Consider the following 14,951-nt stretch of genomic DNA (forward strand, 5'->3'; position numbering starts at 1 on the left):
GAGCTTAACTGAAAAATAACCACAATCAAGATCACTACTTTGATACTTAGCATTAAAAACTAAATATTCACATTTTTCAGTATTAAGTTTGAGGCCGATTTCCTCAAAAGACTTAGAAACAAGCTGGGTCGACTTAATTAGGCTAGATTTAGTGCGGCTGATCAAAAGTAAATCATCTGCATATGCAATGTACGAAAGATTAGTTAGGCCTAAAAAACATGATGGATTAATACGTGGCAAAACAGAATAAAGACAAGCATTAAAATGATAAGGGGATAAGACTCCTCCTTGCCTAAGACCAGAACGGATGGGGATATTACCAATGTAGGTGTCACCTGACTTGAGTCGAACATATGAATTAGCATACCAAAAACGAAGAGTTGATATAATAGACACATTTGCACCAAGTTGGATTAAAGAATACCAAAGTTGGCTATGACAAATTGAATCAAAAGCTTTTGAAACATCGAGTGCACAAAAATGAACCTCAAAACCATTTTTATGCGCTTCAAGTAATAGCGAAACTATAGCACGATGAGCATGTTGGCATCCTATATACGGCTTAAAGCCAAACTGATTAGACATATAATCTACATTAGACAGGAGATCAGGGAGCAAAACATATTCAAATACTTTACTTAAAGTACAAGCAACCGTAATAGGCCTATACGAAGCGCAACTAGTTGGGTCCTTACCGCGTTTCAAAATTGACGTAATGTTACCAACTAAAAAAGAATCAGGGACTAAAGAAGAGCATAAACACATCTGAAAAAGTAACTGCAAGTGATAAACTAATTCCTCCGAATCGGTGTTGAGGTGAAAAGCACTGATCCCGTCTATATCATAAGATTTCGATTTAAGTCTCTCTACACTTCTTTTGACACGGTCAACACTAACGGGAGGTACATGACCTTGAATGATTTTGTTAGGCAACAGATTAGAACAGAGCTTGGCAAAACGAAAATGAACCGCATATATCACTGTATCGAAAATGTTACTATAATGATTGATCCATGATACATTAGGGATTCGGTCAGCCGTAGGCGATCTATCAAACTTCGCGACATTGATCACTTTTTTCCACTGGCTAGGAGACTTAGGAAATTCAGCACCATTGTACCTAATTTTTCGAAGATAGCGTTTAAAATCAAGCTTTGTTCTTTGTTTAATATCGAAAACATTACCCCTTAAGGGGCGGCCGCAAGCTATCCAAATTTTTAGCCACAACTTAGCCCGATTTTTTATTGTTTTGAGCTCTGGGTCATTCTTCCAAATTGAACTTCTTGTTTTTGCTCTAAAGCGACATAGGGGAACAGCTACTTCTTCAGACCTCTTTAAGCACGATACAATGTGGCTATAATAAATATTAAGCTGAATTCTGGCTTGTGGGGACCCAACGCTTGTACACAACAGATTAAAAGGGACTTTAATCGTTGATAGAAGGCTAACAAGCGTAGAAAAATAAAGAGGCCAGTCAGCTTTGTTCCATTCTCTTTTAGAAATCCATTTTCTAGAATTGGGACGAAGGTTCTTCTCCGCAGTAGCATTAAGGGTAACAGTGAGGGATAAGGGGAGATGGTCGTAATCACGCTCATCCTGATCAACATGGACTTCGCCACAGATGAGACCAGAAGAAACGATACAATGGTCAATGTCTGAAAGTGAGCCACTATTATGGATATAGGAATGGGAGGCATCTTTCTTCAAAATTTTGTAACTATTCGGTAAGGAATCTAACAGAAGCTCAGTCCGCACTGATGAAGAGTGAATGTTACAGTTCAGATCACCGATTAATAACCAATCCAGTCCACTACTCTCAATGCCATTCAAAAGACTTTTTATTAATGCGCAAAATTTTGTAAATTTAGTTAAACTTCGGAGGGATTTCTGGTCGCAGGGGAGATAAACATTAATGAGGACAAGGTTGGCAAGACGAATAGCAATATAACAATCACTCTCGTAATAACATAAAGGGGGTGGTGAAAACAGCGTCTTTTTTATTAAACATGCTAGGCCACCTGATGGTCTGCCAGAGGTTTTGCGTGCACTTTTAGAAAAAACTGAGTGTTCGTTACTTCTCTGTAGGGAGTTTAAGCTCACTAAAGGTAGGAGATGCTCCTGGAGGAATAAAACATCAAAATTTTCTAATTTCTGATCTAAAGAAACGTCTTTATCCTTAGTACCGTTAATATTGAACGAACATATAGTGAAATTAGTCTTAGCACTCATTTTCTAGTATAGGACGATCGTTTCGACAGAAGTTCACGAAGAATTCGGCATTTCATTGAAAATGACACATGATTGCCTTGACAGTTCACACATTTTGGTGTAGCCTGGCACGGAGAATCAGGCAAGGATTCATGTTGCCCTGCGCAACGGGAGCAGCATTTTTCTTTATCACAATTTGATTTTAAGTGATTTGGTGATTGGCAATTATAACAGCATTTGGGTGGGCGTTGGTATTCGTAAACTCGATATATCTCATACCCAATCTTTATACCAAGTCGAAGTGCATTAGCCAGCGCAACAGCGTTTTCAAAAAACACTCTAACAGCCAAAGAATTGCCTATTCGCTTCGCATGAGTAATATTATTGCAATCAATTAACATTTCCTCATCAAAATTGGTCGGTATACCTTTAATGATTCCAATATATTTCGTTTCTTTTACTTTGACGTCACAATCTCTCATTACATTTGGAACGGCATTGCAAAAGTTCCTTGCAGCAATCTTGTCGATTCGTACCACTAGCTTATCGCCAGAGGGCTTAATGCTGTGAATACATTCATGACCTGGAATAGAGTCTATTATTTCGCGACGCTTGGCAGGATTATCTAATTCTGATGGGACTTTAGAAATAACAACGGTCGTCAGATCGGGATTCAATGACTGAGCGCCAGGGCTGCTAAGAGGGGGGAATTTAAGATCATACGATGAAATCTTCTCACGGATTTGCTTAAGTTCCGAATCAATGCTTACAAGCTAGAATAAGCCACAGCAGGAATAACAGGAACCTCGGTAGGTAAAATAATCACGTATGTAGGCAAAGACAAATTTTCGCTGTCGCATTTCTGGAAGATTTCCATCATGTCCTTAATGTGACGGTAATTAGCTTGATCGCCTTGGCGTCTTTTGCACACGTTCACCCTCGTAAACATGAGACCAAAGTTCTATTTTAGCCGCCATAATAGACTTCTCATCGAAAAACCCAACAGCATGGTTAGCAATAACTTCATCACTTACTCCTTTTTTAAGATTTGATTGCACGAAATTCAACACCGACGAATGTACATATTCCGTCATAATGGTATAACCAACAAATATGGACAATTAGCCAAAGTCCAAAATCAAATCAAATTATTACTCACCATGCTGTCAAACAGCTGACCTCACATCCGATTAAATTAGTTTCAAAATAATCCTTTATAAAGTAACTGAATTCGTTATTTTCGTCACACTAAAGTAGACCGGTTATACTCACAGTTCATAAATATCCAATTCAAACCAAATCCTTTTACTTTGAACTCCGAATCAATATAATCCAGTTATTTGAGATGTTCTCACTCTGAAAGCTAGGTTACAACTATATTATATATAATATATATATATATATATATATATATATATATATATATATATATATATATATATATATATATATATATATATATATATATATATATATATATATATATATATATATAATATATATATATAATATATATATATAATATATATATATATATATATATATATATATATATATATATATATATATATATATATATATATATATATATATATTATCAACAACTCACCACAGCACCAAGCCGCATAAGGCCAACACAGCTTCGCGTTCTCCTCCTCCTTCCCAATCCATTCACAGCCTCCTTCTTTACACTATCCCAGGAAGTGCCCATTTCCCTTAAACCTTTCTTTGCATCCTCCCGTCCGAACCACGGACGACCTGCTTACCCTTTAGCCCTAAGCGGTTGGCTGAAAAGGACAATCTGTCATCCTTCATCCGCGGAACGTGCCCTAGAAATTTTAACTGTTCTCTACGAAGAATTTAGCAAGAAAAACGGATTTCAATTTCGACAAAGCAGTGAAGAAAAAATAAAAACAAACACTTTAATTAAAAAATATTCCGAATATTTCGACCCCATGTCTGGGAGCCTTTTTCAACAAAAAAAAAAACCGAAAACGACGGAAAAAAACTGCTTTTAAAAATAAGACACACAAAAAAACACTCCAACTTATAAACACAAAGAAAAGAAAAAAAATAAATAAATAAGAAATAAATTGTTCACATTTATTTTTTTTTTCTCTTCTTCGTGTTTTTAGTGTTCGTTCTATTCGTTTATTTTTTGTTGAGAAAGGTTTTTTTCTTTTTTTGTGTGTCCCTAGCTCACCTTTTAACTTTCTTCTAACTTTATTTGCAGTCTTTTTTATATCAGCCATAAGATCTTCGAGGTCTTGCTTCACCTTTTCATCAGTTTGAGGGGCGGACAATATTGAGCTGTGTTTCTTCTTGACTTCGTCGACATTGGCTTGGATTTTGTCGATGTTCTCTCTAATCTCCTCTACCTAAAAAAAAGGGAACGTCGTGACTAAATCTCTAAAAGGGCTGGGGTACTTGTATGACATACTCCCTCCAGTTCAAGTGGTTCATGCATTGACGCACTGTAAACTGGTTGCTTTCGCTATTTTCTTTCAACTTAGCGTGAAAAAAAAAGAGAAATGACAGAATAGATGGGAATATGTATAATATAGGCTGTATATTTGCAAATTCGTGGGACAGGATAAAGTATTTGGACAGTGCGAAGTCAGAAGACAATTCTTACTTCATAATATCAGAATAATTTTAGATATTAGATTTTAGATGCAGAACCACTATAATTTACCCCTACCCCACCACCCTAATATACCAATATACAGCCCAAATTTGTTTCAAAAGTATTATATTTTTATCACACTTAGCTATTTTTTACTAGGATTAACTTAAATTCACTTCTTGAGCTATAGGGGTATCAAATCAAAAAGTTCGTGGTGACGAACTGTAGTAAGGAGCGACCCGGCTCAATAGTAAACGAAACTCTAAAAGATACACCAAAAGAATCGGATTTTCATGCTGATATAAGTTTCATCAAATTTAGTCTTTATCATCAAAAGTTACGAGCCTGAGAAAATTTGCCTAATTTTGGAAAATAGGGAGAAACACCCACTAAAAGTCATAGAATCTTAACAAAATCACACCATCGCATTCAGCGTATCAGAGAACCCTATAGCAAAAAATTCAAGTTCCTATCTACAAAAATGTGGAATTTCGTATTTTTTGCCAGAAGACAGATCACGGGTGCGTGTTTATTTATTTTTTTTGTTTTCTTTTCTTTCCAGGTCATCGTATCGACCAAATGGTCCTAGAGTGTTGCAAGAGGGCTCATTCTAACGAAAATGAAAAGTCCTAGTGCCCTTTTTAAGTGACCAAGATTGATTGATGCCATTCATTCCCTTAATCAACAACCTCAAGTGGACACTAAATAGGGTGCTTTATAATCTATTCAGTTCTATAATGTCACAGTAGCATTTATGAGGGATGGAGAAACGACCTTCCATCAAAAGTAAAAAAAAAACAAGTGTAGTTGGAATTTCTTTGGGACCACATCCAAAAAATCAAGTTAGGTGTAATGTACCAAAATATGATGAAAATCATGGAAACTACGACAGAGAACTAGGGAAAGCAGGCCGCCCAGGACTTTATATATTAAATACCTAACATAACCAACTCTATATATTGAGCATTTAATTAAAACATACGTGTATAGTAGTTTCTTTTCACTCAGGCTAAGCCATTATCTCCGACTGGGCAAAAAAGAAACTGGTCAAACAGTTCGTGGTAACGAACTGTAGTAAGGAGCGACCCGGCTCAATACTAAACGAAACTCTAAAAAACGGAACTTCGATGCTAAAAGATATATCAAAAGAATCGGATTTTTATGCTGATTTTAAATATATAAGTTTCATCAAATTTAGTCTTTGGCATCAAAAGTTATGAACCTGAGAAAATTTGCCTTATTTTGGAAAATAGGGGGAACACCCTCTAAAAGTCATAGGATCTTAACGAAAATCACACCATCACATTCAGCGTATCAGAGAACACTATAGAAAAAATTTAAAGGTCCAATCTACAAAAATGTGGAATTTCGTATTTTTTGCCAGAAGACAGATCACGGGTGCGTGTTTATTTGTTTTTTTTTTTTTTTTTTTTTTTTTCCAGGGGTCATCGTATCGACCAAATGGTCCTAGAGTGTTGCAAGAGGGCTCATTCTAACGGAAATGAAAAGTTCTAGTGCCCTTTTTAAGTGATCAAAAAAATTGGAGGGCGCCTAGGCCCCCTCCCACGCTCATTTTCTCCCAAAGTCAACGGATCAAAATTTTGAGATAGCCATTTTATTCCGCATAGTCGAAAACCATAATAACTATGTCTTTGGGGGTGACTTACTCCCCCACAGTCCCTGGGGGAGGGGCTGCAAGTTACAAACTTTGACCAATGTTTACATACAATAATGGTTATTGGGAAGTATACCGACGTTTTCAGGGGGATTTTTTTGGCTTGGGTGTGGGGTTAAGGGGAGGAGGCTATGTGGGAGGATCTTTCCTTGGAGGAATATTTCATGGGGGAAGAGAAATCCAATGAAAATGGCGCAGGATTTTCTAGCATTACTATTAAAAAAAACAATGAAAATATAAACATGAAAAAGTTTTTTTAATTGAAAGTAAGGAGTAGCATTAAAACTTAAAACGAACAGAGATTATCACGCATATGAGGGGTTCTAAAAATACTTTTGCATAAAGAGCGAGGTATTTAGGAGAAGGTAAATACTTTGCTCTTTATGCTGAAGTATTTTTAGTAATTTAAACTATTTATTCTACGGCCTTTCTGATTCAGGGGTTATTCTTAAAGAATTGGGACAAAACTTAAGATTTAGTGTAAAGAGCGAGGTATTAACGAGGGGACAATCCCTCATATATATAATAAAACTATAAGAATATAAAAGTTTGTTACGTAAGTTAATTCTTAAGTTACGTATATTTTTTACTAATAAAATCATTCGTTAAAAATTAAGTGTTAGTTGCCTTTTTAAGTAACCGAAAAATTGGAGGGCAACAGGGCTCCTTCCCCACCCCTTATTTCTCAAAATCGTCAGATCAAAACTAAGAGAAAGCTATTTAGCCAAAAAAGAATTAATACACAAATTTCATTTTAATAATTTATGTGCGGAGAGCGAAAATCAAACATGCATTAATTCAAAAACGTTCAGAAATTATATAAAAAAAATAGTTTTTTTAACTGAAAGTAAGGAGCGACATTAAAACTTAAAACGAACAGAAATTACTCCGTATATGAAATGGGTTGTCCCCTCCGCAATCCCGCGCTCTTTACGCTAAAGTTTGACTCTTTGCCACAGTTCTACTTTTTAAAACAATTTTAACTTTAGCGTAAAGAGCGAGGGATTGCGGAGGGGACAACCCATTTCATATACGGAGTAATTTCTGTTCGTTTTAAGTTTTAATGTCGTTCCTTACTTTCAGTTAAAAAAAACTAGTTTTTTTTATTTGATGTCGTACAAGTATCGTGCTAGTTCTAGCGGCCGAAAAGAAAAATCAACCTATTTTGCGTAAGTTCCTTGAGATGAAAAATTCTATTAATGGATTTACGATACAGGAAGACGTAAAATAATTATATCAATAAATGCATCCAAAAAGCATATAAAATAAAAGTGTAAAGTATTAAAAAATACTGATAATTGATACTAGATATGTTGATAACGGTGGCCGGCGTTTACTCCCCGGAAAATACTCCCATCCGTGGAGAATAAGGCTTTGCACATTTGAAAATTTTATTTGAGTTTTTTTACGTAATGGGAGGGAATTTTGGTACTTGTGAATTACACTCCACTCACTCAAGTTTAATCGAGAACAAAGCCGTTTCTTCGTTAGATTCTTTCAGCTTAGCGTGAAACAAGACTAAGACAAGTGACAGAATAGATGGGAAATATATAATTTGGGCTATATATATTTGCACATAGGGGGAGGGGAGGGTAAAGTATTTGAACAATTTGAACTCAAGAAAACAATTCCTATTTCATTGTACCTAACACATTTTGCATGCAGACCCACTATACTTTACCTCCTCCCCCTAATGTGCAAATATATTACCGAAATTTGTATCTAAAGTAATGAAGAAACTAACAAAGAAACCGGTTTGTTCTCAAGTGAGTGGCACATAATACAAAAGCATCGGAAATTTTCATGGAGAGAGTCAGATATCCCGGAATTATTTACAAACGATCAGAAATTAAATTTTGAAAAAGACAAGTTTTTTCAATTGAAAGTAAGGAGCAACATCAAAACTTTAAAAAGGAGAAATTATTACGTATATGAAAGGAGTTGTCCTTTCCCCAAGACCTTACTCTTTGAGCTTAAGTTTTGACTTTTTGTCCTAATTCTTTAAGAACGACTCCTGAAACACCATGGTCTTTTAATTAGAATAAAAGTTTTGTTCGAAAATTCTTGAAAAAAAACCGTTTCTAGCGTAAAGAGCAAAATCTTGAGGAGGACGCAACCCCTTTGATATACGTAATAATTTCTGTTCGTTATAAGTTTTGATGTTGCTCCTTACTTTCAGTTGATTTTTTTTCTGATCATCTTTAAATAATGCCGGGAAATCCGGCTCCCTCCATGAAAAATGCACGTACTTGTGTATTATACGCCACTCACTCGAGAACAAACGGGTTTCTTTGTTAGTTTCTTCGTTACCATTGAAACAAATTTGGGCCATATATTTGCACATTGGGGGGGAAGGTAAAGTATAGCGACTGTGCATGCAAAATATGTTATGTACAATTATTCTATATATTGTTAACTAAGAATTGTTTTCTGACTTCAAACTGTTCAAATACTTTACCCCCCGCCTTATGTGCAAGTATATAGCTCAAATAATATATTTTCCATCTATTCTGTCACTTGCCTTTGTCTTGTCTCACACTAAGCTGAAAGAAACTAATGAACAAACTGGTTTGTTCTCGAGTTTAACACAGCGTGAACTTGAGTGAGTGGCGTATAATACACATACATCAAAATTTCTTCACCCTACGAAGCTCAAATAAAATCTTCAAAGTCGGAAAGCTTTATTTTCCTCGGGGAAGGGGGGTATTTTCCGCAGGGAGATATTTTTTGGGGTTGGGGTTTTCCCGGGAAAGGGGTATTTACCGGCTGGAAGGTGGTAAGCACCTAGTACCGTTGATAACAGTATCCTTAAAACCCTTAAACCCTTAAGGGTTCCCTCAACCCTTAAAGATCGATTCTCATGACCACGGTGCTGAATTACATACCCCAAAAAGGTTTAGATCTGGATTTTTGTTTTTATAACTTTTTGTATTCATTTATGAGACATTCGTAGCTGAGATTTTTGTGAGTTCAAACCATAAGGCAGAATATTTATCTCAGAGAAACAGTAGACTCCAACCTGGCACGTACGCAGGGGGAGGGGCCTTCGGGCCCGCCCTCCCCCCCCCGAAATTTTGTGAAATGTTTGATTTCCCCATGGTTTCTTGGGATTTCTGGAAAAGGTAGGACATTTATTAAGAATCTAGATACATGTGTGAAGCCTTTTTGGGAGGAGTTTAAAGCATGCAATTATCCGGTCAAGTCACTGCCCAATTATTAACCCTTTTTCTGTCTAAATTTTTACCCTCTTTGAAGTAATTAGCAATTATACTTTTTTTTTTGTAAAGAGAGTTTGCTTTCCACAGCAAAATAGAATTACCCTTGATATTAGGGCGTTTACCCCCCCCCCCCTTTTCAGAATAAAGTACAGCTTTTAATGGATCAATTTTGGAAACTATCATTTTTCATTAAAATCTACGTTTTGCAATAGAAGAACTACCCCACACAGCACCCATATTGCACTGTTAACCTAAAATTTCCCTTTCAGTGGGATATAACAGATTAATCGCTGGTTCCAAATCGCTATGAACATAACCTGAGCCTAAAACGTACTTTTGAGGCTTCAGTCTTCTTCCCCCCATCCGCTACAATACTACAGATTAAAGTTAATCTGTATTTTCCGATATACGTACTTTTTGCATTACTAAATAAAACAAGTGCTACTTTATATCTTCTGTTTCGAAGGTTTTGCCCCCCCCCCGAAAAAATTCCTGCGTACGTGCCTGACTTCAACTAATGCTCATGTTTGGTGCCAAGGATTTTGGTACTCTGACAGCCATTCTATAAAAACGAGGAAAAATGACTCCCTCCTCCTTCTAATTAAAAAAGATGGAAAAATATATCCCCATCACAAACTTATCCTTACCCCCTTAGGGTTTAGGCTTTCTCATGCGTGTATGTGCCGACGTTTATAAACGGAAGGTATGTCATTTCCCAATATTAGTTTTATGGACCCACTTCCATATAGCGGACATAACATTTTAGATTTCTTTTACATTGCCCACCCCTCCCTCAGAGCTTTTCTGAGACTCCTTTTAAAACTCAAACATATTCATGTATAATTAATGTGAAAACCGTCTGAACTTTCAGGGGGGGGTATCAGGAAAATATTCAAAGGAGGGCGGAAGTGAAAAAGTGCGTTTCAGGACCATATTCTTCACGGAAAACAGTTTTGTAGATTATAGCTGGTCAAATAAGATGCAACATCAACTCCCTATGAGCGATTCGAATGGCATTTGTTTCATTTGTTTGCTTAAAGATTTGCAAGAGGTGTCTTCAACCTAACCAATCAGATGATTTGAATATTTGACTTTTCCCTTTATATCATATCTGTGAAACTTCTCGCAATCATCACAACGTCAGTGCTAACGTGACGATCAATTTTAACACCCACAAGAAAAGACTGAAAATATGGCAAAAAATAAAAACAAATAAAAAACACAGTACCCACTGTATAACTACAAGCCTCCTTCTCTTTTGATTTATACTCCCACATTCTAACCGGCAGCTTCGAAACTTTCTCTCCGGTTTCGGGAATAAGCAACAAAAGAACTGTCAAGGGGTTCCAGGAAAAGAATACTCTTATACACAAGAGAAATCAATTTCCTAAAGGATTTTAAAAGAGGAATCTGACCTTGAATAAGATTCAAGCTCAGAAGTGAATCCACCAAACATACATCACTTTCATAATAAAGTGGAGAAATATTTTCACAGGAATAAAAGATAGTTTTTACCATATACTCGTACACAGAAAATAAGAAGCTGACTTGAAGAAACGGAGATAAATCGGCCCTCCAAAGGTAAAAGTACGTATCTACACTTTTCATTATTTCGATAAATCACGGCTCAAAGTTTGAGTACTTTTGAGAGCTTCAAATACGGTTTACGGTGAAACTGGACACTGGCTAATTCTGGAAATTAGTTAAATAGGTAAACAAATATGGGGATTTCATATTTTTAAGTAAAATTTTCTATTATTACTGCCCCGAAGCCTGAAACAGTAGATACGTACTTTTACCATTGGACCGTTACTCATATAAAGAGGCGCTCTCAAAAGGTAAAAGTGCGTATATGACATATACGTACTTTTACCTTTGACTCGAGACTCGAATTCGAATGAAGTCCCAAAGGTAAAAGTCTGTATAAAACATAAAACGCACTTTTACTCTGCCCAAAACCCCGTATCTATGACGTATACCGAAGGTAAAACCACGTATGAAGCATGTACAACAAGTCATTTTTTTATTCAAATAATTAGAAGTTAAAAAATAAAAAAAATCAAAAGAAATCACTGAAATACTGCAGGCAGCTAAGAAACACAGCCGTGCTTCAGCAAATCGACAGAAGCTGTTGATGAAGGCATAGTGCGCCAAAATGTACGGCGATTCTCATTCATAAAAGGTACAAGTTTTTCCAAGATGGCCTTTTTCTTTTCTGGCTTTACCCCCCTTGCGCCAAGAATCGGATCTGGCAAAGGATACTTTGCCTCTTTGATTGTACTAACCAGCTTTTTTGGCACAAAACTTAGACTCTTTTCTTCACCCTCAGGGCTAGTTTTATAGAACAGTTCTGTTTTTCCCTTCTTAAAACAGACCTCACTGAACTCATCAATGGTCACGCCCAAGTTCTTCATGACGATGCCAGGAGCTTTTAAGCTTTTCCACTGGCAAAAGTCTTCTATGTCCATTTTCACGGCTTTCGTGAATTTTCTACTTTTTTCTATGGTGTCGCACAAATCTTCAAAGTCAAGAACATCCCTTTTTCGAATTCGAGACTCAATCGATCCGTGTATGGAGTCAGCCCCCATGTGCGTATGGCCTTTCACTAGATACTTGATACGAATCGTTTCAGGTCCTCCTTCACTGTTGACTATCAGTACAAATTCACTAAAAATTGTCCAATTTTTGTTCTGGGCACAGCAATTGTCAGTATAAAAAATGAAGTGCAAGATATCCCTATTCATCTTTAAGACCTTGTGGAAGGCACTACCTATATCAGGTGCATCACGTCCTTGTCGAGATTCGTTCCAAACAACGCAAAGGTTCTGGTTTTGTTGGGTGGCCTTAACGGGGGCAAACGTCTCATTAAAACACACGAGTCTTGATAGAAAAAAGGCCTCCTTTCTGCTGTGCATGATGGGAAGCAATAACACGTTTTGTAGGTCCACGGTGAACAACATGGTAGTTGAATCTTTTTCGTATTTCTGCTTATCTTCAGAAAATGCTTTTGAAACCTGTTCAACAAGATCTCTGTGCTTTCTGTACAGTTCAGTCTCTTTCTCGGTTGCCTCACCATTTGTACCAGGAGTTCTCGCAGCCCCTACTTTCTCTTTTAATAGTGTGCAAATGTCACAGCTGTCACTTTGGGGCATGCACAATGATACTTTCATACCATTAAGAATCTTCCTATATGTCTCATCACAGATTTTATTTGCTGGATATTTTTCATTAAAGTCTTCTGCCATAAATTTGTAGCTCAAATCACGAGAAAGGTACCGAACATTTGGAGCGTGAGCTCGACGATAGTGTGGAATTGCTGGCTGAAAGCTTTCAATGTGCTGCATCACAAGGCTTCGATCAACTTTGTTTGGTGGCCCTGCCACTTTATGGCCCCTTCCGTCCTTGAGCTCATTCCCAAGAGCATCCCTTTCAATTTTTGACTTGATTGTAAAAATCACTCTGTCATTCTTGCCAAATCCTAGACAACCAAGGAATGTAGACTTGCAAACTGGCAAGTTTTCAACTTTTGGGGTAAGTGTGGGGTATTCATTCAAATTTCTGGGAAGGCTGTACCTAACTGTAGTTTTTTTTCTACACGCAGCTTCTGGGGCAATAGTCCTTCTTTTAACTGGTAGGAATGTCAGCAAAGAAGCGAGCCACATTTGTCTTGATTTATATTCTTTGCTCCAACATGTGTCATAAATTTTCCTGAATTCTACACTGGAAAACCTCAAACATGAGTTTGTACATTTGTTAGATTTACAGCCAGGTTCGTCAGGAAATGGATACTTCTTAACATCTCTTTCAAATTTATCTTTTTCTGAGCGAACTCGTTTTGGAGTAAGGTCAACAATAGACCTTCCTTCTCCTCCACCATTTTCTTCACGTCTATTTTCTCTATCTTGTCCCACAGACCTTGCTGCTACAGCGTCAATTACACACATGACATGGTCTGAGGAATCAGGTTCACAAACAGCATTGTTGCTTTCATTAGATGGTTGATTGTCCAAATTTAGCTGGTCATCTTGGGTCTCATAATCTGCTGCATCCGAAGCCGAATCTTCCAAGGGCAGGAAAGGATCGGTAGGAAAATGGATCAGATTGTACTCTGGATGATCTGATGTAAGATCATTACTGACCGAAAGAGGAACTAAATCTGTAAAGAGCTTTCTCCTATTCTTCAAAGTTGTCTGCCTTTCATCATCAGAAGACCCAAATGTCCCTTCAACGTCCTCCCAGTCAATATCAGACTCATCACTATCACCTCTACTTAAATCTTCTTTTTCGAATTCTTCATCAGCAAAGTGTTTTAACTGTGCCTTAGTTTTAGCTTCTCCATCAGTGGTGTCCCTTGATCGAGAATGTCCAGAAAAATTGGGTGATATGTCTGTTGTTTGATTTATCTGGATGATTTCTGGGGGGGAACAGGAACTAGCTCCTCGTTGCTCTTCACTGGAAGATGGCAAGTCGGTATTTGAAGTTGATGCCTCATTTGTACTTGCTTGACATGCCAATGTCCTGAAAAATTGGAATTCTAAGAACTTGTTATCAACCTTGATTATCTCAGATGAAAGAGGGGGTTCTAGGGCTATTTTGATACATTTTTTTTTGTTTCTAAGGTAAGCAATATTTAGAGGCCCTCAATTTTTTCTCAATGTTGTAATAGTTGACCAAACTAATCCCTGATTATCTCAGATGACAGAGAAGGTTCTAGGGGTTATTTTGATGCATCCCTTGTTTTTTATTTTATTTCAAAGGTAAGTCATGTTTGTAGGCAATACTAAAAAAATGGCTTTAGGTGGTTGGTTGGTAATTTGGTATGACGCTGCTCTCCTGTACTAATTCGACAGCTACATAGCTAGCTGTGTAAACTGGTTGTAGCGGGTCTGTTGTACCTACCTGGTAGTACAGATGGGGTTTTACCAGAGGGTTTAGGCCTACTTGGAGAAAAGGTTCCAAAATAGCATGAAGCAAAATTTTCTTACCTTAAATCTCTTTCCTTTTGTATAACCAACGCTCTCTGTAAATTTAGAAAGCCTCTTGACATTCTATGCCAGTACTCTTTAATAGCTCAGAGTTGGCTGGTTGTTCAGCTCTGCTCTGGTAAACAAACAATGATGATTGTGCTGAATCATGACATATACGTACTTTGACCTTTGGTTTCCTTTCTCATTTTAATGTGCCGGCCAAAGGCAAAAGTACGTACCAAGGGTGAAAGTACGTA

The 14,951-nt window shown here is 37.0% G+C and overlaps 1 protein-coding gene across 1 annotated transcript in view; it reads right to left on the bottom strand.

Moving 5' to 3' along the window:
* LOC136028289 (syntaxin-1A-like) overlaps nt 1-14,951 on the bottom strand; it is a gene marked incomplete at its 3' end in the record, with an annotated part of 86,241 nt that overhangs the window by 30,705 nt on the left and 40,585 nt on the right. Inside the window, 1 exon segment of the mRNA XM_065706040.1 lies at nt 4,412-4,586. Within this exon segment, the coding sequence (XP_065562112.1) occupies nt 4,412-4,586 (175 nt within the window).

Source organism: Artemia franciscana, chromosome 6, assembly GCF_032884065.1.
Source record: "Artemia franciscana chromosome 6, ASM3288406v1, whole genome shotgun sequence".
Classification (NCBI taxonomy): Eukaryota; Metazoa; Arthropoda; class Branchiopoda; order Anostraca; family Artemiidae; genus Artemia; species Artemia franciscana.